At 46.9% G+C, this 25,599-nt stretch overlaps 1 protein-coding gene across 1 annotated transcript; it reads left to right on the forward strand.

Moving 5' to 3' along the window:
- Positions 1-22,474: 22,474 nt before the first annotated feature.
- Positions 22,475-25,269, forward strand: KCNF1 (potassium voltage-gated channel modifier subfamily F member 1). The gene is made up of 2 exons (XM_029595894.1): positions 22,475-22,780; positions 23,020-25,269. The coding sequence occupies exon 2, from the start codon at positions 23,125-23,127 to the stop codon at positions 24,592-24,594; it is 1,470 nt and encodes a 489-aa protein (XP_029451754.1). The 5' UTR covers positions 22,475-22,780; positions 23,020-23,124; the 3' UTR covers positions 24,595-25,269.
- Positions 25,270-25,599: the final 330 nt, after the last annotated feature.

Below are 25,599 nucleotides of genomic sequence, written 5' to 3' on the forward strand. Positions count from 1 at the left end.
GAGTGAAGCGCAAGGGTCAGAGCCAGAGTATCAGTCCAAGGAGAAGTCAGCCAAAGCAGGGGTCAATACCAGAGTCAGTCCGAGTATAGTCAAGGCAAGCGAGGGTCGGTTCCAGGTGACAGACAAGAGAATGATCAGGCAGGCAGTAGTCAGTTCCAGGCAGCAGGCAGAAGAATGATCAGGCAGGCAGAGGTCAGTTCCAGGCGGCAGGCAGAAGAATGGTCCGGCAGGCAGAGGTCAGTAGCAGAGGTCAGTCCGAAGAGGTACTACCTGAGAAGGATACAGGAACACACGGAGCCACTGGGAATGGAGAGACACTGGAACACGGAGATACTGGAAAACGGAGACACTGGAATACGATGAGGCAAACTAGCACACCAACGGTGTTGACCCGGCAGTCAAAAAAGCAAACAGAATGTTGGGAATTATTAGAAAAGGAATGATGAATAAAACGGAAAATGTCATAATGCCTCTGTATCTCTCCATGGTGAGACCGCACCTTGAATACTGTGTACAATTCTGGTCGCCACATCTCAAAAAAGATATAATTGCGATGGAGAAGGTACAGAGAAGGGCTACCAAAATGATAAAGGGAATGGAACAACTCCCCTATGAGGAAAGACTAAAGAGGTTAGGACTTTTCAGCTTGGAGAAGAGACGACTGAGGGGGGATATGATAGAGGTGTTTAAAATCATGAGAGGTCTAGAACGGGTAGGTGTGAATCGGTTATTTACTCTTTCGGATAGTAGTAAGACTAGGGGGCACTCCATGAAGTTAGCATGGGGCACATTTAAAACTAATCGGAGAAAGTTCTTTTTTACTCAATGCACAATTAAACTCTGGAATTTGTTGCCAGAGAATGTGGTTCGTGCAGTTAGTATAGCTGTGTTTAAAAAAGGATTGGATAAGTTCTTGGAGGAGAAGTCCATTACCTGCTATTAAGTTCACTTAGAGAATAGCCACTGCCATTAGCAATGGTTACATGGAATAGACTTAGTTTTTGGGTACTTGCCAGGTTCTTATGGCCTGGAGTGGCCACTGTTGGAAACAGGATGCTGGGCTTGATGGACCCTTGGTCTGACCCAGTATGGCATTTTCTTATGTTCTTATGTTTTTATGACCCGATTGCCAAGGCAGGGATCAGGGGAAAGAGCCTTGCTTTATATACAGGGCTCTGGTGATGTCATCTGAACGCACCTCCCTCGGGATTCCCACACTGGTCCCTTTAAAGGTATGGACTTCGGCAGCGCGCACCTAGGGGCGGGGCCTAGACGGTCAAAGACGTGGAGCACTGACGGAAGCTCCTATGTGAGGCCTGCAAGGATGGGGATGCTGAGGAAGGCCTTGGTGAGCGACGGGGACGTCGGGGGTTAGCGGCAGCTCTCAGCCTTACCGGCCATTCCTGGCCTGGCCCAGTGGATTGCAGAGCAACAGAAATCTCTGGAGACACTAGCCGCCACTTTGAAACAGTTGAATGCCCTACTGAATACGCCGACAGTTCCAGAGATTCTTCTCCTCAAGTGGTTGCAGTTCGCACCACTGTACCCCTTCCAGCTCCTACACGCTTCTCTGGTGATGCCCAGATGTGCAGGGGTTTTATTAATCAGTGCTGTATGCACTTCTCGTTGCAACCGAACTACTTTCTCAGTGCTGTTTCCAAGACTACCTATAACCTATCGCTACTCGATGGAAGAGCCTTGGCCTGGTCTTCACCTCTCTGGGAATGCAGTGACCCTGTTTTAAATGATCTGACTGACTTCTTGAACCTGTTCAAATCAGTGTTTGATGATCCAGCACGTCAGACCATCGCAGGGTCGAATCTTCTTCACCTTCCACAAGGAAGTAAGCCTTTACCAGACTATGTTATTGAATTCAAATTTCAATGACAAAATAATATATATAATTTATAATTAAATAATATGATCAACATTATTATTTCTCACCTTTCTTTTTGAGGTCTTCAACCTCACGAGGGTAGGAGGCCCGCCGGCAAAACTCCTCCTGGAGAGAGGCCCAGGCAGCAGTCTCCCTTTCCAAGTTAGGCCTGCTGCCTGGGGGGATATACAGGTTCCTCTCATCCAGGAGGATGAGCCGAGCCAGGAGGTCCACATCTTCCCGGGTAAAGCGGAGCTTCCTGGACCTTGCTGCCACCTTGGAGGAGGACGGTGGGGAGGAATCAGACTCCCTCTCCCTGTCCTCACCGGACTCCCTTTCACGTTCCATCCTACCATGAGAAAATAAAAAAGAAGATGAAAAAAAGTATGTGCTATAGGACACCTGTTTGTTCAGAAGCTCACACACTAATGCAGGGAGGGGCTAGGCAGCTCCCCCCTGTCTGTGAAGCCAGCCTCTCACTAGTAATGCAGGGAGGGAGCTGTCTCAGCCTTCACCATCCTCCCCCCCACTCACCCACACACCATTCACTGGCTGGGACATGAGGGAGGGGAGGACTGAGGGTCAGGCAGCTCCCCCCCTGTCTGTGAAGCCAGCATCTCAGGGAGGGAGCTGTCTCAGCCTTCACCCCTCACCCACACACCATTCACTGGCTGGGACATGGGGGAGGGGAGGAGTGAGGGTCGGGCAGCTCCCCCCCCTGTCTATGAAGCCAGCCTCTCACTAGTAATGCAGGGAGGGAGCTGTCTCAGCCTTCATCCCTCACCCACACACCATTCACTGGCTGGGACATGGGGGAGGGGAGGACTGAGGGTCAGGCAGCTACCCCCCTGTCTGTGAAGCCAGCCTCTCAGGGAGGGAGCTGTCTCAGCCTTCACCCCTCACCCACACACCATTCACTGGCTGGGACATGGGGGAGGGGAGGAGTGAGGATGGGGCAGCTCCCCCCCCTGTCTGTGAAGCCAGCCTCTCACTAGTAATGCAGGGAGGGAGCTGTCTCAGCCTTCACCCCTCACCCACACACCATTCACTGGCTGGGACATGGGGGAGGGGAGGAGTGAGGGTCGGGCTGCTCCCCCCCTGTCTGTGAAGCCAGCCTCTCAGGGAGGGAGCTGTCTCAGCCTTCGCCCCTCACCCACAAACCATTCACTGGCTGGGACATGGGGGAGGGGAGGAGTGAGGGTCGGGCAGCTCCCCCCATGTCTGTGAAGCCAGCCTCTCAGGGAGGGAGCTGTCTCAGCCTTCGCCCCTCACCCACACACCATTCACTGGCTGGGACATGGGGGAGGGGAGGAGTGAGGGTCGGGCAGCTCCCCCCCTGTCTGTGAAGCCAGCCTCTCACTAGTAATGCAGGGAGGGAGCTATCTCAGCCTTCACCCCTCACCCACACACCATTCACTGGCTGGGACATGGGGGAGGGGAGGAGTGAGGGTCGGGCAGCTCCCCCCTTGTCTGTGAAGCCAGCCTCTCACTAGTAATGCAGGGAGGGAGCTGTCTGACACTGACAATCTCTGTGTTAAACTTTTTTTTCACTAAATTAGCATAAAATAAAATGAAGTACTTTGTGTGTTAAACTTTTAATTTCCCCTAATGTAACTTCATTTAATATTATTTTAATATTATTTTATGCTACTTTACCGAAAAAAGTGCATTAACTATTTAACTTAACCAACTAACTAGTAAAGTAATACTGTATAAAAACTAAAACAAAACCTTATATATTTATATATAATATACTTACAGTGGTAGAGATCGAAGTAGTTGATGACAGTCTGTCTCTTCAGTGTCACTGAGCTCACAGTCTCTGTGTTCAGGTCCTACGTACTAAGTGCGTGTTTCTTAGTGCGTGTATTTGAAGCAAAATGGCCCCTGGGGACCCCACAGAGCATGCTCAAGGTAGTGCGCACTAACTTTAGTTAGTGCGCACACAGTCTTCCCTTGTGCGCACTAACCCGCGTTAGTGCGCACTACCTACGGATGAGTTAACGTAATGGTTCTACATTCCCATTGGCTGTTTTCAATGGAACCAGTGGGAGCCCAGAACCATACATCTAGCTAACGGACTCCTTATAAATTGATACGTTTTACTTATAAGTTGCAGTTTTTGGCAGTGCGCACTAACGCGGGTTAGTGCGCACAAGGGAAGACTGTGTGCGCACTAACCCGCGTTAGTGCGCACTACCTACGGATGAGTTAAAGTAATGGTTCTACATTCCCATTGGCTGTTTTCAAGGTGGTGCGAACCAGTGGGAGCCCAGAACCATACATCTAGCTAACGAACTCCTTATAAATTACTTATAAAGTTGCAGTTTTTGGTAGTGCGCAATAATGCCCTGATAGTGCGCACTAACGCCCCGATAGTGCGCAGTAAGCCCGTTAGTGCGCACTAACTCCATTCGTTAAAAAAAAAAAAAAAAAAACACGTGGGAAAACTAAATTTTTAAACGAAGCAGCCGACCAAAGCCCGACCCGATACCTAAAAACGATGCACATCTCTACTGACCATTGCTTGCTCCTGACTACTCTTGATTGCTGCTTGGACCTGACCTCTGCCTATTCTCTGACTACTCCTGATCGCTGCTTGGAATGTGACCTCTGCCTGACCTGACTACTTCCGGATTGAAATCAGGTACTGACTCCTGCTTTGGCAGACCATGCTGAACTATTACTCTGGCCTTGATCCTCGCTATCCACAAAGACTCTCTGTTCTGGCCTCCTGTGACCTTTGGACATTCTTGTTTGGACATTGACCATGCACCCTTGTTCGTGGTGGGCACTCCTCTCCACTTCCTCTCTAGGAGATCCTGCGAGGCCCACCTAAGACCAGGCGGCTCGGGTAACCAAGGGCTCAACCTGAGGGAACCCTGGGTTGCTATTGGTGAAGCTCCAGCTAGCCTCTGTCTCCTCCTGTGCTCCGCCTCCTGATGGCAGGCGCTCTCCGGGTCCGACCGGAGGGCCATACCAATCCTGCACCAGCCCAAGGGTCCACCTCCAGCGCAACATGTATTAATGCTATTGCAAGTGTTAGTACACATAAAACACAATTGCAAGTGGTAAACATGTATTAATGGTGCTGTTAACCCACACAAGCTAGTTTTACAATAACATATGTAAATTAACTTGTGTTAAGAGTTAATATGAAATCTATGCTGATGAGATAAGGAGATTAAAAACTATGCAAAATAGCTTATTACCCATCAGCAAAAGTGTGCATCCGAAATGCTTCACAGAAACAGCGCTAACAATTTAACTACACATCAGGGAGGCATTGATAAGTTTTTGTGATACCAACCATGTGTATGCACATACTTTAGCATCTGCAGAATGTGTGCCTCATTTGTATCTCTTTAGCTTTGGCCATTAATAAGTGTCATAATCACTGCATTTATGCTTATTAGCCGTCAATATTAGCAACATTTAGTACATCGGTCCTATGGAGTGTGACTGTTTTTGTTCATAAGAATCCCATACATACAGTAATAAAGGGGTTGATTTTCAAATCCATGGAACCAAGTTTTATGCACATCAATCCTTTTGAAAATCAACTCCAAAATCATTGTCAGGTTGAAAAAAAAAAGTCTTTCAAAGGTCATAAAATGAATCCTGTAGGACCCAAGAAAGGGCTTGATGGGTAAACCCATAGTGGACTGATTTAATATAAATAAATACTATTGCTGCTGAGGCTCTGTAATACAATAATGTCCTTTTTGATAGAGTGTAAATAACAGAAGTGAACTGGGAGTTGCTAGAATCAATATCTGAGGTCATAAAAGTGTAAAGTTGTAACTCAACATTGGTTTAACAGATCACAAAGTCATTATACCTTTAACATTTTTGGTTTTCTTGAGAGGCCAAGAAAGTTAATGCTGAATGGATGTAGCTGTGAGGAAACCATGAAAATAAAATCTGTATTCCACCTGCACCAGTATATGTTATATGCAATTGTAATTTAGAACTATTGATTGACATTAGATTTTATAGCAGAAAACTATTCTGGGGGAGAAAGAGCCTAACGATTACCAGAGCAATGCACTGCCAATTTAATTTTTGAAGGTGACAAGGTCATCTCAGGGGCAATGCTTTTCAACAATTTTCTGTCAGTGGCATTTAGTATTTGTGTGCCAGAGGTACAATATATATTTTTTTACACTACTGGCTTTTTGCTTCCTTTTTCCTTTTTAGTGCATGCCCTGCTCCTCTGTAGTATTCGTCTATGTTGAACTGCTTCAAAGCTCAGTTTGCTCTTCTTGTTTCCCATTTTCTGGCTCTTGTTTTACGCCATCTTAAGAACATAAGAAATTGCCATGCTGGGTCAGACCAAGGGTCCATCAAGCCCAGCATCCTGTTTCCAACAGAGGCCAAACTAGGCCACAAGAACCTGGCAATTACCCAAACACTAAGACGATCCCATGCCACTGATGCCAGTAATAGCAGTGGCTACTCCCCTAAGTAAACTTAATTAATAGCAGTTAATAGACTTCTCTTCCAAGAACTTATCCAAACCTTTTTTGAACCCAGCTACACTAACTGCACTAACCACATCCTCTGGCAACAAATTCCAGATCTTAACTGTGCGTTGAGTGAAAAAGATACTGAAGGAGCATTTATGTACGCAGCCCGACTTCCATGTCCTCACTGCTTAGGGGGTCTTTTCTTGCTGAAGTGTTGCAAGGGTCTTCCAGCAACATCAGGGGGAGATAACTATCAAGGGCCTTGAAGGTGCATTTTAAAAGCCCGGTGCATGTCAAAACCAGGAGATAGAAGTACAAGTTGGGCCAAGTGGATTTTAAAAGCCACCCAGATACGCACATATTTGCTGCTGCATGCTGTCACGGTTCATGCAGGATGTCACTCATGGGCGGGTGGTCCAGCGCCGCATGCATATGCGCATGTATGTTATAAAGTGACTGCATCCATGGGTGCGGGCCAATGAACGCACGTACATGTGCGCCTGCGAGTCACTATGAAACTTACTGTCTAAGAGTATAATATTATCCCTTGCAACTTCAACAAAACACTTTGTACTCTTAGCTAGTGTTCCAACAAAATGAACTTTACTTAATATTAATCTTCACTGGTGGAAATAATTTGACACAAGGTACGATTCTTTGAAGATTTACTATTTTATGTTTCTCATGAAATCCTAAACTCAAGAGCTATCATCCAAAAGGTGGGGTGATTCTTACATCTTCATTAGTCCCAAATCTTAGGGCTTGGAAACACAACCAGGGGATAGATAGTTTCAGTAACTTCTTTCCTTCTGCTGATGTCTCCAAAAACCAAAAGAATGACAGCTCACAAGCCCCTTTCCTCTGAGCTTGTAGCTACTGTCTGGATACACCACGGATAAAACATAGTGTCCCTTCTGCAGATCACTGCACAAACAGATGACCCTTCAGATGCAATTTAATTTGTGCAGTAGTAATATACAATTTTAAACATCTAAACTTAGTAAATCTGACCTGGAAATCATACTGCAGACCTACCTTAAAGTCGTCTGTAAAGGGGCTTTGCCAGTCAATTATTAGGAGGTTTTGTTTTTATAAAATTTTTGAGTCCTCCCTTGGTTATAACCCCACCTTTTTAGCGGAAAAACTTCAGTGAAGTTTAAAGTCCCCTGGCACATGCTCAGTTTTCAATGGGTTAGATGTTGCAAAGTTGGAAATGAGTGGAAAACAGAGTGGAAAGCTAGAGATTTCCCCAGGATCTCAAGCAAGTGTGTTGGAGAGCTGTTAATTCTTTAGAGAATTTTTTTGGATGAAAATTGACCAGTCTAGAGGGAAGGACATACCTCCAGAATCCCAAACGTCTGGGTCAAAGATCTTTTTTGCCAAGTGACCAGTTAACAGCAGGGGTGAAGAGAAGGACTAAGGCTTTTGGGAAGTGAACTCAAGAGACTTGAAGATTTTGAGAGTTTGTGTTTCAGCTGGAGTTTTTTTTGACGTTTGGAACCCAGTTTACCAATTTTTGTGCTTGAGGATATTTTCCACCTGACCAGTTTATGCTTGAGCTAAACTCTAGTTATCCCACCTTCATTAGTGAGGATATATTTTCCCATTGATAGCAGGGCTGAATTAGCCATGCTGTCTTGGGAACTGTCCATCAGGGTCCAGGAGACGTCGCCCGTATGACATAGTGAGGGCAAAGGTAGCGCCAGCGCATTTTGAATATTGGCAATACGGCCCGCGTGCAGGAGGTCACTCCCGGACCCCCGCTGGACTTTTGGCAAGTCTTGTGGGGGTCAGGAGGCCCCCCCAAGCTGGCCAAAAGTCCCTGGGGGTCCAGCGGGGGTCTGGGAGCGATCTCCTGCACTCATGATTTCGGGTGCCAGGAACCAAAATGGCGCTGGCGCTACCTTTGCCCTGTCACATGGTAAGGGCAAAGGGCCACCGGCGCCATTTCTATTAACGCAGCCGTGGCCCGGGAGCGGGAGATCGCGCTGGGACCCCCCCACTGGACCCCAGGTAATTTAAAACATTTTGGGGGGGTTCGGGAGGATGGGGGATTTGTTTTAAAGGGTTGGGGTGGGTTTTAGGGTTGTTTTGGTGTGCCGGTTTTCCCGCCCTCCCCCTCCCCCGATTTACGATTTTTTGATGATAAATCGGGGGAATTGCTATTGTATCGCGGCTCTAACGATTTTTGATGATTTAAAATATATCTGACGATTGTTTTAAATCGTCAAAAAATGATTCACATCCCTAACGAACAATATCCAGCTGGATAGCGCAATGTATAACTTTTTGTTATGATAAAGAAGGTCAAACTCTACTGAAGTTTCCAAACGCTCATCAAGTTAGAGCTATGGCAACATCCGTATCACATCTTTGCCACATTTCACCAATAGACGTCTGTAAAGCGGCTACGTGGTCATCTCTTCATACCTTCACTTCCCATTATTGTTAGACCAATAATCAATGGCTGATGCAAACGTCAGTCAAGCTGTACTGCAGTCCTTCTCAGTGTAAAAAACAAAAAAACAAAAAAAAAAAAGGAAGAAGGAGGACATACAACTATGCAGTGCAACAAAGGGCCGACTACCACTTCCAAGATCACACTCAAAATGACTCAAATACGACAGCGTGATAGGGAGCTTTGGTCTCCCATGACAGCATGGCTAATTCAGCCCTGCTATCAACGGGAAAAAGCAAGTTTGCTTACCGTAAACGGTGTTTCCGTAGATTGCAGGATGACTTAGCCATGCTGACCCGCCCTCCTCCCTGTTAGTCGACCATTTCTCTTATATGCATATGCCTATGCTTAATTACAGACTGAGGAGAATCTGTTACTTCCTGCACGGGAACACACGCGCAGCCGCAGAGGAAACAAAACTCTGACCTGTGCTTAACAAGCTCCGCCTCCCGGGCCCTGATGGACAGTTCCCATGACAGCATGGCTAATTCATCCTGCTATCTACGGAAACCCCGTTTACTGTAAGCAAACTTGCTTTTTCCATGGATGAAGAAAGGTAAGAAGATCTAGAACGGACAAGGAAACCACATTTTTCATTGTGATTTGTTTGATGCTAGTTTTGAGTTTTGTAATTTTGACCTGGATGCTTTTCTTTAAGTTGCAGTAAAGACTTTATTTTGAAGACCATTTTGGATTCCGCTTGATTTTTTTCCCTTTTGTTCCCCATGCTCTGGCTGAATAGATGGACGTGGATTTGAATTCTGTTTCCTACCCATTTTACTAATCTTGGTTTCCTTGCTCTTATACTGTACATTTTTTTGCATCTTGTGGAGATCTTTCAGCTAGAGTGTGAGCCTGTGACCATGGTTGGAACTAACCATGCCAGGGGCCTTGAAAGAAAATTCTTTCTCCCCATCTGGACTTAAATCCAGACCTGTAGCACCCCTGGTTGCAGCTAATTGCCCAAAAGGGGGACCCACTACATGTCAAGTAAAGCAGTGTAACAGGGGTGCTTTAAAGTTTATATTGTTTGCACTGTTAACTGTGTTGTCTTTGAATTATTGCAGGTGCCTTGCATGTTTGTTTCTGCTTCTGAGATAAAGTTTCAGGTCTTGCTGCGATGAGGCAGAATATCCTGCCAGTTTCGGTTCAGCCAGCCTTAGGCTGGCAATTTTTCTTGGAACGAGATGAGGTATATTTGTATTTATTGTGTCTGCAATTACTGTTTGACAGCATGTGAAGCGAAGCTGCCTGGATCTGGGCAGAGTTACAGGGATTGTTAAACTGCTGAGAATCTGGAGGCGTAAGAAGACAGGGTCTGTTTTTAACTGTCCTTTTTTCATGTCCTCTGACAAGATTTCACTGCCACTTCCCTTCATCCACCTACCCAAACAAGTCTCACACCTGGCTGGTGTTTTCACGCCAGTCCAGATGGAGCAGAGCCATTATTTAAATAATTTGATTGAATTTATATTAATTAAATAACTTATGAATTATGTTGAAGATGGCTCAAAAATGTTTTTTAAAAAAGCAGAGGCACAGTTTTGTAGGTATTCCTGGACATGTTCAATAAATGTTAGTATTGATTTTCTCAACAATAATTACCAATTAAAAAGCATAGCATCCAACAGCAGTAGGTCTAGTGATATGGTGATACTATCCTCTGCAACTTGCAGTGTTTTCAGAATAATAGTTCATTTAAAATTCTTTGCACTATGATTACACATTTGCACATGAAGGTCATTAGGTGAAGGACTGAAGCAGCCATTTTGATCCAGGATAGTGAGCCAGCAGGCTGAGGTAAGTCACTTTTCTCCTTGTGCTGACCTGTCATCCTAGAGAGGTTCGGGACTGGATGGGTGAATGAGTGTCTTGAGAACAGAAAGCCTAGAAGGGTTGGGGAAGGTCTCAGTGGAGTTAAGGGGGATGCCTGGAAGGATCCTTCCGGAAGAAAGGGATGATCATGGGTGGAAAAGGGGCTCCTGCTCTTTTCGAGGAGGTGGTTGCTTATCACTTTGGAGTAGGGAGTTTGCCTTACCTCCTAGTTACTAATAACACCAATTTCAGGGTGATATCAGTTAATTGCATCTCCAGAGGTGGCAGTAAATATACCTGAGCAACATACCCATGGTCAATTTACCATAGCATTGTAAATACCATGGTAATAGCTAATGAACTCATTACCATAACATTTACGTGTATAGAGCCCCTTTTGGTTCTTTACTAGTGCAGGGTTAAACTAAGTCTTTTGTGGCAAGAAACAATCTCGTAGCATGAATTATATAACTCCTCCATAGGGTGAGTTCCTCTGGTATAAATACTCTGACCGCCATTTTATTGTGTGGATTTTTCAGTTATCTTTCCTAGTGTTATGACCGTCAGTCGCAGACGGCTGTGACCGCATCTACTCACATCCTGCACCGTCCTGCTTCCCTCTCCAGGGCCTGTTCGCAGCGGGGGCTAGCCTCTGCCACAGCGTATCCCATGGTTCCCTGTGGCGATTGGGACGCCGCCACCACCCTCGCCGACTCCTGGCCTTCCTAGGCGCGTGCACCACCGGGCCCTCTTTTGAAGCTGCTACGGTGGGAACCTCGGGGGCGTTCCTCATTGATGATGTCATGGGATCTGGGTTCTTAAGCTCCACCTTCACCCCCAGCTAGCCGACTTGGCAGTGAGTTCCATCGCTACTCTACTGACTCCCATCTCCTCGGACTTGTGGTGACTGTCTCGAACCCCTCTTGGACTCTGGACCCTGGCTCAGGTACCTGCTCCTAGGGGGCCTGTGTGTGTGCTCTTCGGAGACCCGGGCAAGCCCAGCGCCTTCCAGGAGTCCTACCCGCCGGCTTCCCACTCCTTGGGCTTGCCTCTGGGTATGCTCTCACCACTTGGGAGATCCATCTCCATGCTACCCCACTCCTCGGGGCAGTGCCTACACTCTACACCAGAGATTATTTGTGCTTCCCCGCTCCTCGGGGCAGTGTCTACATTCTACACTTGAGACTGTGCTTCCCCACTCCTCGGGGCAGCGCCTATGTTCTATACCAGAGACTGTCTGTGCTTCCCCGCTCCTCGGGGCAGTGCCTACATTCAAGCACCAGTGATTGCCGGCACTCCCTCGCTCCTCGGGGTTGTTTATGTCATTACCTGGAGACCCGACTCGGGCTTCCCCACTCCATGGGTTAGCCTACATCATCGCATCAGTACCTTCCTCGCTACGCAGCTTCACCCCTTGGGGTTGCCTCTGCATTGACCTGCGCTCCCTGCCTTGCACCTCCTGCTCTTCGGGGCTGCCTAGCGCCACCCTCTCGGAGGTCTCTGCCCAGGTACTGCTCTCCAGCTTAACCTGCTTACTGTGGGGTCCCTCTTGGCTGTGTCTCTCACCCCACTCTTCAGGACCTCCCCACAGATTCTCTCCCAGAGCTTCTGCTGTACCAAGACCTCGCCTCCCAACGGTGTGGACCTGGGGCTCTTTCCCACAGGTGGTTACAATTCGCACCTCAGGCTGAGGGTCCACAAAACCCATAAACCATAACAGATTGCCAAGTCCATGGACCCAGCAGAGGTCTCGGCCCTCCAGGCCATCCCTGGCCTGGCACAAAGAATCAGCGAACAGCAAAAATTCCTGGAGTCTCTGGCAGCTGCCGTCGACAACTTGAGCACTACTGTGACTGCCACCATGACATCTATCAAGCTCAATACCTCCACCTCTACGTCGATTCCCCAGCTTACCGTGCCCTTGCTGGCACCTCCATGCTTTTCAGGGAACCCTCTTATGTGCAGGGGTTTCTTGAATCAATACAATATGCACTTCTGTCTGCAACCAGCTTACTTCCCAGACGTGATCATCAAGACTACCTACATCCTTTCCCTTTTGGATGGTAAGGCCTTGGCCTGGGCGTCACCTCTCTGGGAGCGTGCTGATCCAGTCCTGTGAGATTTCCCAGGGTTTCTGGCCCTATTCCATTCCATCTTCGAAGATCCAGGCCGAAGAGCCGTTTCCGGGTCATCACTTCTCCATCTCCACAAGGCTCTCGCTCATTAACGGACTATGTTATTGAGTTTAGAACCCTTTCTTCAGAACTTCACTGGGACTCAGACTGTTTAAGTTCCATCTTTCTCGAAGGTTTGAGCCCTCGGATTAAAGATTAATTAGCAGCTCGGGAATTACCTGTGTCATTGGACTTCTTGATAGACCTTATTGGATGTATTGATCACCGTCTGAAAGAACGCTCTCAAGAGTCCAGAGCATCCCTGAAGTCTATCTCAGGCTCGTCCCGAACCCGATGTTTATCTTCACCCAGAGTGAGCACCACTCAGATCAAAGTGGAGGATGAACCCATGCAGATGGGCCAGAGCAGACTTTCTCCCAAGGAACAACATCGCTGCCAGCAATCCGGTCTCTGCCTGTACTGCGGCCAACCCAGACATGCCATAGCCTCATGCCCAGTCTGTCCATGAAACTCCCAGGCCTAGGTTCTGCCGGAGGACTACTCCTAGACCTGAGTTCGCCATCTCCTCCATTGACCTTCCCCGTTTCCATTAAAATGGATAACCAGGAGTTCCACACTCTGGCCTTAGTGGACTCCGGGGCTGGTGGGAACTTTATATTAAAACTACTAATGGAACACCTGCGGATCCCCACCATCCACTCCCCTGTGCTGTTACTACTATCATCCATCCATGGAGAACCTCTTCCTGGTGAGGTTACCCACACTACAGCCCCTATTCAACTTCGTACCGGGACCCTACACTTAGAAACCATTTCTTTCCATATACTGGACAAAGCCATTCATCCTGTGGTCCTGGAACTGCCGTGGCTACAGCAACACACACCACACTTCGACTGGGCTACCCTACAGCTCTCTTGTTGGTGTTCTTCCTGTTATGAGAACTGCCTAGAGTCCATGTTGCCTAGAGTCCATCTTGCCTCTGCCTTGTAGGACTAACTCGCTCTCTCTTCCCGGCCTTCCACAGCAATATGTTTCTTTTGCCGATGTGTTCTTGAAGATGGCCATGAATACTCTACCCCCGCACCGCTCCTATGATTGTGTGATTAATTTGCTACCCAACACAGAGCCTCCTCGGGGTAGAATCTATCCTCTATCGCAGATTAAGACCCAAGCCATGTCTGAGTACTTCTGAGAGAACATGGCCAAAGGCTTCATTCAGCCCTCTAAGTCTCCCACAGGAGCGTGATTTTTCTTTGAAGGGAAAAAAGATGGCTCCCTCTGTCCCTGCATCGATTACCGAGGCCTAAATGAAATCACTCTAAAAGACTGCTACCCACTGCCTCTGATCTTGGAGCTTTTCGACAGGCTTCAAGGAGCAAAAATCTTCTCCAAATTTGTCCTCCGGGGAGCCGACAATCTGGTCCGGATCCACAAAGGTGACGAGCGGAAGACCACCTTTAACAAGCGTGACGGTCACTTTGAATACCTTGTGATGCCATTCGGCCTTTGCAATGCACCCACAGTATTTCAGAACCAGATGAACGAGATTTTCAGAGATATGCTATACCAGTGCGAAGTCATGTACCTCAACGACATTCTAGTTTTCTCGCAAGACCTTCAAAGCCATCGCCAGGATGTCTCTCATGTTCTCCAGCGTCTTTGCGACAACCAACTTTTCGCCAAACTCGAGATGTACTCCTTTGAGCAGGAGACTGTTCCTTTCCTTGGCTACATAGTGTCCAGCCAGGGTTTCAGAATGGACCCTCAGAAATTGAAGAGCATCCGTGATTGGCCTCAGCCTATGGGCCTCAAAAGCTCTTCAGAGATTCCTTGGCTTTGCCAATTACTATCGCTCTTTTATTCACCATTATTATACTCTGACCGCACCACTCACGGCCATGACTCGCAAAGGGGCCAAGCCCTCTCAGTGGTCACCTGAAGCCATGACCGCCTTCCAGGATCTTAAGTCCGTTTTTCTCAAGGAACCATGTCTCCGCCATCCGGACCCTATGCGGCCATTTGTCGTTGGGGCCGATGCCTCCGATGTTGGAGTAGAAGCCGTTCTGAGCCAGTACTCAATTACCCACACTATACCCTTGTTCATTTTTTTCACGTCGCTTCTCTCCAGCAGAACCTAATTACACCATTGGGGATAAAGAATTGCTGGCCATCAAGCTGGCCTTTGAGGAATGGTGACCCTTGCTCGAGGGAGCCCAACACCATATCACAGTATATACGTATCACAAAAATCTCGAGTATTTACATGATGTTCAGCATTTAAATCATTGTCAGGCCCGATGGGCCCTCTTCTTTACCTCATTCAATTTCCTGCTGCGTTACTGCCCAGCCAATAAAAAAGGTCGCGCCAATGCCCTCTCCATATCCTTCGTTGCATAGGATGAACCCGATACCTGGCAGCACATAAATAGACCCTGCCAAGGTCATTCTGTTCGCCACCTTTCCAGTCTCTACGGGGAAGATGGTGGTTCCTCGCCAACTACGATGGAGGGTTCTTCGATGGGCTCATGACTCTTTGACCTCAGGACATCCGGTCCAGTCCAGTACGCTCCAGCGGTACTATTGGTGGCCTACTATAAGAAAGGACACGCAAGCTTACCTAGAGTCCTGTCCTACGTGTGCCCGTCATAAACCTCCAGCAGGAAGACCATGGGGACTCTTGCAACCGCCCCTCGTTCCGAGCGAGCCATGGACCCATATCGTGACAGACTTTATAGTGGATCTGCCTGTCTCCAATGCTAACAATACCATATGGGTCACTGTCAACCATTTCTATAAATGGCCCACTTCATGGTCCTATCTAGTCTCCCTTCTGCACCACAGCTCGCTAAGCTGTTCATCCAGCATGCATTTCAGCTCCATAGCCTCCCCAAGCATATCCTCTTGGACCTTGGAATTCAATTCACCACACGCTTTTGGAGATCTCTGTTATGACCGTCAGTCACAGACAGCTGCGACCGCATCTACTCACATCCTGCACTGACCTGCTTCCCTCTCCGGGTCTGCTTGCAGCGGGAGCTAGCCTCCACTGCCATGTACCCCATGGTTCCTTGTGACGGTCGGGAAGCCACCACCACCCATGCTGATTCCGGGTCTTCCTAGGCATGCGCATGCACCACCGGGCCCTCTTTTGCAGCTGCTATGGCAGGAACCTCGGGGGTGTCACTCATTGATGATGTCATGGGATCTGGGTTCTTAAGCTCCACCTTTGCCCCTAGCTAGCCGACTTGGTAACGGGTTCCATTGCTACTCTACTGAATCTCGTCTCCTCGGATCTGGGGTGATTGTCTCGGACTCTTCTTGGATCTGGACCCTGGTTCAGGTACCCACTCCTCAGGGGCCTGCATGCACTCTCTCCGGAGACCCAGTCTCCTGGCTTCACGCTCCTCAGGCTTTCCTCTGGGAACTCTCTCACCACTTGGGAGATCCATCTCTGTGCTCCCCTGCTCCTCGGGGCAGTGTCTAAATTCTACACCAGAGACTATTTGTACTTCCACGCTCCTCGGGGCAGTGCTACGTTCTACACTTGAGTCTGTCTGTGCTTCCCTGCTCCTCGGGGCAGTACCTACATTCAAGCACTGGCGATTTCCGGCAATCCTCCGCTCCTCGGGGTTGTCTACGTCATTACCTGGAGACCTGACTCAGGCTTCCCCACTCTGCGGGTTAACCTACATCATTGCATCAGTACCTTCCTCACTACGCAGCTCTGCCCCTTGGGGTTCCCTCTGCAGTATACCTCCTGTGCTCCCTGCCTCGTGCCTCCCGCTCCTCGGGCCTGCCTAGCACCACCCTCTCGGAGGTCTCTGCCCAGATACTGCTCTCCAGCTTAACCTGCTTACTATGATGTCCCTCTTGGCTGTGTCTCCAACCCCGCTCCTCGGGACCTCCCCACAGATTCTCTCCCAGAGCTCCTGCTGGACCAAGACCTCGCCTCCTGACAGTATGGACCTGGGGGCTCCTCCCCACAGGTGGTAACAACTCTCACCTCTGGCCGAGGGTCCACGAAACCCACAAACTATAACATCTAGGGGCAACATGTTGTGATTGTTCTATGGTTTATATTATGTTGAAGGGCTAAGGCCTCTGTGGTTCTCAAACTGAGGTCTGGTATAGAGATGGAGTCAGAATGCTTTCCTTTACTTTTGAAGAACTATTTTAAATAACATTTTATTTTCTGAACTGGGAGTTTTCCCACCCTCCTGGATTCATTTATTTTTTCCATTTTTCTGTAACAGTATTTTTGTTATATTTTTCTTGGGTTCCCATGAACTAGGGGCTCAATCTTTTTTTTTTAATTTTAAATTTATTAAAGTTTAATTATATACAAAGCAAAAAAGTGTTGCGCTGCGATAGTGGAGAGCGCTAGGGGGTGCTCCCAATTATGGGACAAGTGGTGTGTGCCCCTGCGGTGAGACAAACCTCTTCTGGGAATGGAGATCTGAAGAGACAAAGGCTCGGAACTGAAGTTAGGAGAGACGACTTGGCACTTGGAACTGAAACAAGGACTTGGACATTGAAGAGACGACTTGGCTCTTGGAACTGAAGACGAAGACTTGGACATTGAAGAGATGGAGGCAAGAGCAAGGAGCTCGAGGACCCGGCACAGTTCAGGGGAGAGCTCGGAGACGGGACTCGGAGCCAGGTACCCAGAGGCGGAACTCTGAGCCAGAACATTGAGGTGAAACTCAGTGAAGGAAGGTTAAAAGCCAGGAACCTCAGGAGAATTGCACAACCCTGGAGACATCAGGAGATGAAGGACGAGAAGACAAGGAAGACTGAAGACATCATAGGAACATGGACGAGGGATCCAAGATGGATGCCAGGCAGGAACGGAAGACGGAGGTCCAACGGAGCAGAAACAAGGAGTCCATGGGAGGACTGCTCCAAGGAAGCTCGCTCCTTGCCAAGGCGAGGTTGAAGTGGCAACTGAGCCCTTTTGTAGGGCTGGAAGAAGGAAGACGCCCAGGGAGGAGTCCAGGGTGGGGCCCAGGGCGGAACAGCCATGGGCCCTTTAAATCAGAAGAGGAGCCATGGGCCCACCCCTAGGAGGAAGGGGCAGGACCATGGACAGCGGCCATGATGCTGCTGATGCTGAGGAGGAGCCGGAGCAGGCCTCGACTAGGCCCGACATTGGAGGCGGCGGCGTTAGCAGCCCTATACCACACTGGGAGCTCCAGGGGCGGCGGCTGCCACATGAGGAAGAATTATCGCAGTCCCTAATGATGCATTTACAAGGGTAACATAATACAAAATAATATCCTAATTAGGTGGCTTTAGATCTCAAGGCAATAAAGCATTTTCTCCTCTCCTGTATAGACTGAGCAAGATCAGGAAATATATGAACTGTCTCTCCAAGGAAAAGAGAGGATAGATTTCTAAAAAATCTCCTCATAACTTCATTAACATCTTACTCAAAAATAAAAGAAACTAACACATTAGAGTGCTCAACTACTTAAGCCCCTGAACTTTCTGAAAATTGAGACAACTTATCAGCAATATTGAGGGAAACAGGCTGAAGATTCTGAGCATTTGCTCCGCGATTAACAGGGAGAAAAATAGCTTTATAAATAGAAGGAATTTGTCCAAAGTCAAACTGTAATATATCCACAAAGTATTTTTTACGTGTGGTAAGTGGTATCTCTCCAAACACTTTAGGAAAATTGAGAAATCTTAAATTTAAATGTCTGGCCTGATTTTCCAAATGCTCCACACACCGGGACAAGATGTTAGAGTCCTTTGCTACAGACTTATGAAAGACTTGCATGTTTTTAATTGTATGTTCAGTTCTAGCCAGCTTTTCATGGATAGCAGCAATTTGGAGTCACTCTCTTAGTAGATTCAAACTTAGAAGTCAAAAAATCAATTTTCTTATTGGAATCCAACATAACTACTGCCACCTTATCTATCGAAAGTGAAGACCCACCGATAGCATCTTGCAAAGTCAGCCTGGCACTGCCTAAGAAGGCCAGTTTGAATGACAGAGATCCACCCTGGGGTACAGCCAGAGAAGAAGACAGTTGGGCTGCAGAGCTCTCCCAATGGGCTCCCGAGCAGAAACAAAAACAAACAACTGCTCGGAGCCACTCCACCCTCAGCCCCCACCAAGGGAGTGTGTCACAAGAACATCATCAGTGCGTGCATCCAGTGGAAGCAGAGCAATGAGTTTCTCCATGGGAGGCAACCTGAGATCCTTGGGACTAAACTTTAGTTCTCCTGGCAAGACGGGTGCTCCCTCATCGGTCCCTGCAATGGCGCGTTCAGCCCCCACTAGTGCTGGACCACTGGGCATGAAGGATGGCATAAGATATTGCCTGGGGAGAGGAAATTCAGGGGGAAACACCCAAACCTTCCCCTTTCACTTAGCATGCTGGAGGTAATTCAAAAAGAAAACAACGAGCAGCTAAACACAGCCCATGTCATGCTCCCATCTTAGCTCCCCTGTTATGCGTGAACTGAATCTTTTGTTTTGATACCAACATGAAAGTTCTCTCTCCCCCACCCCCCACCCCCATCCCTGTTCAGGGAATACTGAAGATTAAAGTAATTTAATATCAAGGAAAGTGTACCATCCAAAACCGTGATTTGAGATATGGCTTCTGGAACTAATATCTGGTACAAACTAGCCCAAGGGTTACACATGTTTTGCACAGAAGGCTGTGCTAAATTGAGGGTGTCCATGCTATTTTCAGCATGGAAGCCTGAGGGCAGGGGGTTTACTGTTCACAGTAGCCCCTTAGTACATATGGTGCTATTTAAGGCACAACTTAAAATGCATTTAGGGGTAATTTTGTAACTGCCTACATTAATTTTAAATCAAATGCACATATACTTTACATCAATTTTCATAGGAAAAGTGCACATATACTTTCCCTTACAAAATTATCCTGTCAAAACTACCCACACAGGAATTTGTGCACAGAGATTTTGGGGGCAAATTTATATGCATACTTTTGAACATGCAGAAGTGTGCATATAAGTGCAAACCCTTCCCCAAGCCTGCCCCCATGAATGCCTCCATGCACTGCAGGTGAATTTATATGCACACAGACCATATGCATATAATTTTTACCTGCATATCAGCGGGCAATTTTGTAACAAGCCATTTCCACAGGTAAAGCACTGTGGAAATGCTTTTGAAATTAGTTACCCTTCATACATATCAGATTCTGTGTTATGTTAGTATCCAGGTTTCAATACAAGCAACCAGACCGATGATTACTGTATCTGTTATACTGGCCCTACAGCCAATTGGGTTTTCAGGATACCTAGACTGAATATGCATGAGAAAGATTAGCATACATTTGACATCCAGTATACACCAGTTTATATTATGCATTTACAGTGAGTATATCCTAATAACCCAACTGACTTGCAGGCCAATACAGTACAGTGCGCTCCGGTGGAGCGGGTTAACAGTGCGCTCCGGTGGAGCGCACTGTTAACCCGCATTTGGATATGCGTTTTCGACGCGCTAGCTTTATCCCTTATTCAGTAAGGGGTAATAGCGCGTCGGAAATGCACGTCCAACCCCCCTGAAACTAATAGCGCCTGCAACATGCAAATGCATGTTGATGGCCCAATTAGTTATTACTGTGCGATACAGAAAGTAAAATGTGCAGACAAGCCACACATTTTACTTTCAGAAATTAGCGCCTACCCAAAGGTAGGCGTTAATTTCTCTCAGCACCGGGAAAGTGTACAGAAAAGCAGTAAAAACTGCTTTTCTGTACACCCTCCGACTTAATATCATGGCAATATTAAGTCGGAAGTCCCAAAAGTTAAAAATAATCAAAAATTTTAAAAAAAAAATTTTAAATCAGCCTGCGGCTCGCGGGTTGAAAACCGGACGCTCAATTTTGCCGGCGTCTGGTTTCCGAACCTGTGGCTGTCAGTGGGTTTGAGAACCGACGCCAACAAAATTGAGCGTCGGCTGTCAAACCCGCTGACAGCCGCTAGGGACGCGCTAGTGTCCCTAGCGCCTCTTTTTACCGCGGGCCCTAATTTGAATAATTTATTTTTCTGAATCGCGCGCACAGGAGAGTGGCCTGTGCGCGCGCCGGGAGAACTGTATCGGCCTCTATGTAAGTAATAGGATAGCTTTTGGAAAACCTGAAGCAGACTAAGGGAGATGGGGTTTCTCTTAGTGCTCAGTAATAAAGTCCCTGGTGTGAGACCAGAGGTTTCCAAATCAAAAAATTTCCAAGATACCCTGCTAGTAAACAGGCTGGAGCATTGTGGATTGCTTCTGTGAGCTTTGAAGCTTTCCACTCAGATTGTAAACTGTCAGTGCTTTTTTTCTAGGCAAAAAAAGGTGCCAGTACTGACAGGGCCTTCCTTGTGAGTGGAATGGGAAGTGATAACCACCCAGGGCCCCACTGCCAGCAACTGGCTACAGAGCCTATGAAATGACAGCATTGCAAATATTACACTTGACCCTAGAACACTAAAACACCTCCCACTGTGGAAACAGAACAAGTTGGACTGCTACAAATATCTATATGGAAACTACACACTAGCAGAATACCTCACCTTGATCACACGGACAGAACATGATTACAGCCTCAGCAAATACAGAATAAGTGACTACAAATTTATAAATAGAAATATGTAGACAAAAACTAAACAGAAAACCTCAAGAAGCCAGACTCTGCATGCAGCACAACACTGCAGAAATAGAAACAATACAATACATACAAAGATTTCGGAAATACTGCACATTCATATTCCCAAATCTGACATAATAAAACCACTAAACTGAAAGGAAAAAGCTTTTTTAAAATTCTATCTTTGTTGTCTGGACATTTTGGACCCTATCATACACCTCCTCCCCACCCCCTCACAACAATGACAACGACTCAGGAACTCCAACATAAAACCTCACCCCACCCCCACCCCCCACGCACAAATGGATGATGACGGGGGCTCGGTGGCCCCAACGTATGACCTCCCTGCCACACACCCACAAAAAGAATGATGATGGAGGCTCGGAGGCCCTAACCTTACATGTCCCACCTTCCTGATACTACTTTGGATCTCTCTCTCCCCATCTGGGTCCTCCTCTCTGCCTTTCTTTTCCCTCCTCCCAGCAGGCAGGTTTGGCTCCCCCCTCTCTTTCCATCTCCCTCCCCAGGCAGCAGTCTCTCTTCCCCAAGTCCCTTCTCTGTGCAGGAGAAAGGACACAGGGAGGAACAGCAAAAGAAGCCCTGTAAACTGTGTGTGGTAAACCCACTTCCTCCAACTTTATCTATTGTACTATATAATTTGTGTTAGTTTTACAGGCTTTTTTTTGGTTAAAGTTATTTTCTTTACTCTTTCAGACTCACCTTTCCCCCACCAAAACCCCCTAAAAATAAAATAATCTGGTAAAAAAAACACATAATTAGCTTTTGCCATTTTGTTTCTGAAAAGGATTACAGAAGTATACAACAGAAAAATTACTATCAGAAAAGGAATACGTACACCAATTAAAAAAAAGGTAAATATCTTTTAAAGCTCCATAAAATAGTGGAGATTAAGCGAAGTAAATGCAAACGCCGGTCGAATCAGAGCACCGTGCGTGGTTTATCTGATCCTTTATCTTTCCTGCGCTGCTACTGCCTGCCTGTTGCTTTGCTAGGCTTCACCAGAAGAGGGTAGAGTTCTGGAAAATCTGTGCACAAGCCTGGGATTCCTACTGGGTTCAGAAACAGCACAAGAAAAAAAAAGAAACACCATAAGCTCAAGTTTCTTTCCTCTTCACTTCCAGTCCCAGTCAGATGGAGTCTGGAAGCGGAATTCCTCGGGGCATTCAGAGAGCATGAAAGAGCTCGCCTCGCAGTGCTTTGGAGCCCATGGAAGCGCAGCATGGATCACTTCTGATGACTGATTATATCCCTCGGAGCTGTCAGCTACGTCCACTTTCCATGGACCGGAGCTAGGAATTTTGCTGCGGTGACCTCGGAATAACTGCCACTTCGCAAGAGGAAGCAGACCCTCCCCAAAAAAAGAGTTTGAGGCACCAGAAGAGAGGGTGAGTTCTGGTAAAGATTGCTTCCCCTTCAAACTTACTGGAGCATTCACCAGGCAGGTTTCTGTCAAACGTCTGGGCGCTCCGGCACAGCAGTTTGCTGGGGACTAGTTGGGCTTTTCAGTACAGCTTGTTGCATGGCTTGCAATCCTTGCAAGATTTTACTGGTTGTACATCCGTTTATATGACAGTGCCAGCGTGCAGCATTCACTGCAAAGTCATTTGATTGCGTTGTTTTCCAGATATGTGGAACCTGTTTTGATGCACGTTTTGATGTACAAAGCAAATACATCAGAAAAGATTTTGAACTGAACTGTGAAATTAATACAATAAAATAACCAAAAACCATGCTGGGTAGCTCAGGATTACAGGATCAAGACAGCAATGGATCAGAGAGCAGTGAAGAGATGGAGATTATAGTGAATGTTGGAGGAATTAGACAGATTCTATATGGAGATATTCTGAACCGTTACCCAGAAACCAGACTGTCTGAGTTGATGAACTGTTTGTCAGGAGGATATGATGCTATTTTCTCTCTCTGTGATGACTATGATCCTGGAAAAAGAGAGTTTTACTTTGACAGAGACCCTGACGCTTTCAAGTGCATAGTAGATGTCTATTATTTTGGGGAAGTCCATATGAAGAAAGGGATATGCCCTATTTGTTTCAAGAATGAAATGGAATTTTGGAAAGTGGACCTGGGGTTACTGGACGACTGCTGCAAAAGTCACCTCAGTGAGAAAAAAGAAGAACTGGAAGAGATAGCCAAAAGGGTGCAAGTGATCCTGGACGACCTAGGACTGGATACCACTGAAAACCGGTGGAAACGATGCCAAAAATGCATCTGGAAGTTTATGGAGAAGCCAGAGTCCTCTTTCCCAGCAAGAGTCACTGCAGTTTTGTCATTTCTGTTCATTTTGCTCTCGTCCGTGGTGATGTGTGTGGGAACCATCCCTGAGCTGCAGATAGAAGACTCCGAGGGGAACCATGTGGAGCACCCAACACTGGACAGCATCGAGACAGTTTGCATAGGCTGGTTCACCATCGAGTACGTGCTCAGACTCATCTCATCCCCTAACAAGCTACATTTTGCCCTCTCATTCATGAATATCATCGATGTCTTGGCAATTCTCCCCTTTTATGTCAGCTTGATCTTGACCCATGTGGGTGCCACGATGATGGAACTAATCAATGTGCAGCAGGCTATCCAAGCACTCCGGATAATGAGAATTGCAAGAATTTTTAAATTAGCCCGTCACTCCTCGGGGCTTCAGACTTTGACCTATGCCCTTAAAAATAGTTTCAAGGAGCTCGGCTTGCTTCTCATGTACCTGGCTGTTGGAATCTTTGTCTTTTCAGCCTTGGGGTACACTATGGAACAGAGTCACCCCGACACCTTATTTAAAAGCATTCCACAGTCCTTTTGGTGGGCCATCATAACCATGACCACAGTGGGATATGGGGATATCTACCCCAAGACAACTTTGGGTAAACTGAATGCCGCCATCAGCTTCCTTTGTGGAGTTATCGCCATAGCCCTCCCCATTCATCCCATCATCAATAACTTTGTCAAATACTACAATAAGCAGAGAGTTTTGGAAACGGCTGCTAAACATGAACTGGAACTGATGGAGCTCAACTTGGGTGAGGGGAAAGTGGGTGGTGTCAGGAATGAGCCGGAGGACGCCAGACATAAAAGAAAAAACATGGGGGTACCAGTGTGGAGCAGCAGTCTCAAGCTCTCTCACAGTGACACTTTTATCCCTCTCCTGTCGGGTGAGAAACATCACAGGACCAGACTGCAGAGCTGTAAATAAAGTGCTGATCACTGCCGCACTATGGAATGGGGCGGCTTAACAAGTTTGTAAATAGAGCGTAGAAGGAACCTTTCAGCTTTGAGAGTGCGCACTGTAAATTTTGCTTTTCCTTTCCCCGCCCACCCTTCTCCTTTTCCAGTGGGTCAATTCAGATTACTGCTAGCCTCATCCACATCACATTTTGGTAAGGCCATTAAAATATTTCTGGTGTCAGGGCACCTAAGAAAACGCAATATAGTTGGGAAGATTTGAAAGAATTAAATGTCTTGCTGGCATGGACATGATTTGCCTGTGCAGCACTGTTAAATGCTCTTGTAACGAACAATAAAGTCTGTGATTGTCTCACCCATGGATTATCAGTCTGGACAGTACTTTAGCTTTTAATGCATGGGAAACTTTAGTCTTCAAGAAACTGAACAGGCACCAAAGCACTGGTGGTTTCAGTATAAAACCAGATATGGTAAAAACAGACTAATTCAAGCTGTATTTCTGAGACAAAAATAACTAAACAGGCAGTAGCCAACAATATGCCCATATGAACAAATACTTCAAGCTCTAGTTTGATTTGTGTGCTAGTAGCTATGGGCTTTTGGCAAGAAAAACAGAGGCACATCAGTAAGTAACTATTATTGTTTTAGGCATAAAGCAAGAACAGGGAGTAGGTTTTTGGTTTTTTTTTTTGTCTGTCTCATAGACTTTGGTATTATGTCATAGCAGATCCCACCTTCTCTAACCGTGCCATCATTTCCAAAAATGGGATCTACTATGACCTAATGCCAAAGTCCATGAAAGAAGCAACCCCTCTCCTTGTGCCTGCTCTCACTATATTTCTAGGACAAATATGTGTTAAAGTTGGAAGTGAGCATGGCAGGATCTCTACCTTGCCATTATCTAACAAAAAACCTGTCAGCACAAAAAAAAGAGAAATGCTAATTGCTGGAAACAGATTTATTTGGATGTTTTGGAAAGAATTTTGGACAATGGTCCAACCATATTGCTGAAGAG

This window comes from Rhinatrema bivittatum, chromosome 3, assembly GCF_901001135.1.
Source record: "Rhinatrema bivittatum chromosome 3, aRhiBiv1.1, whole genome shotgun sequence".
NCBI classification, from domain to species: domain Eukaryota; kingdom Metazoa; phylum Chordata; class Amphibia; order Gymnophiona; family Rhinatrematidae; genus Rhinatrema; species Rhinatrema bivittatum.

Excerpts from the sequence above, each read along its gene's own strand:
- KCNF1 (XM_029595894.1), top strand. The coding sequence starts at position 23,125 with ATGCTGGGTAGCTCAGGATTACAGGATCAAGACAGCAATGGATCAGAG.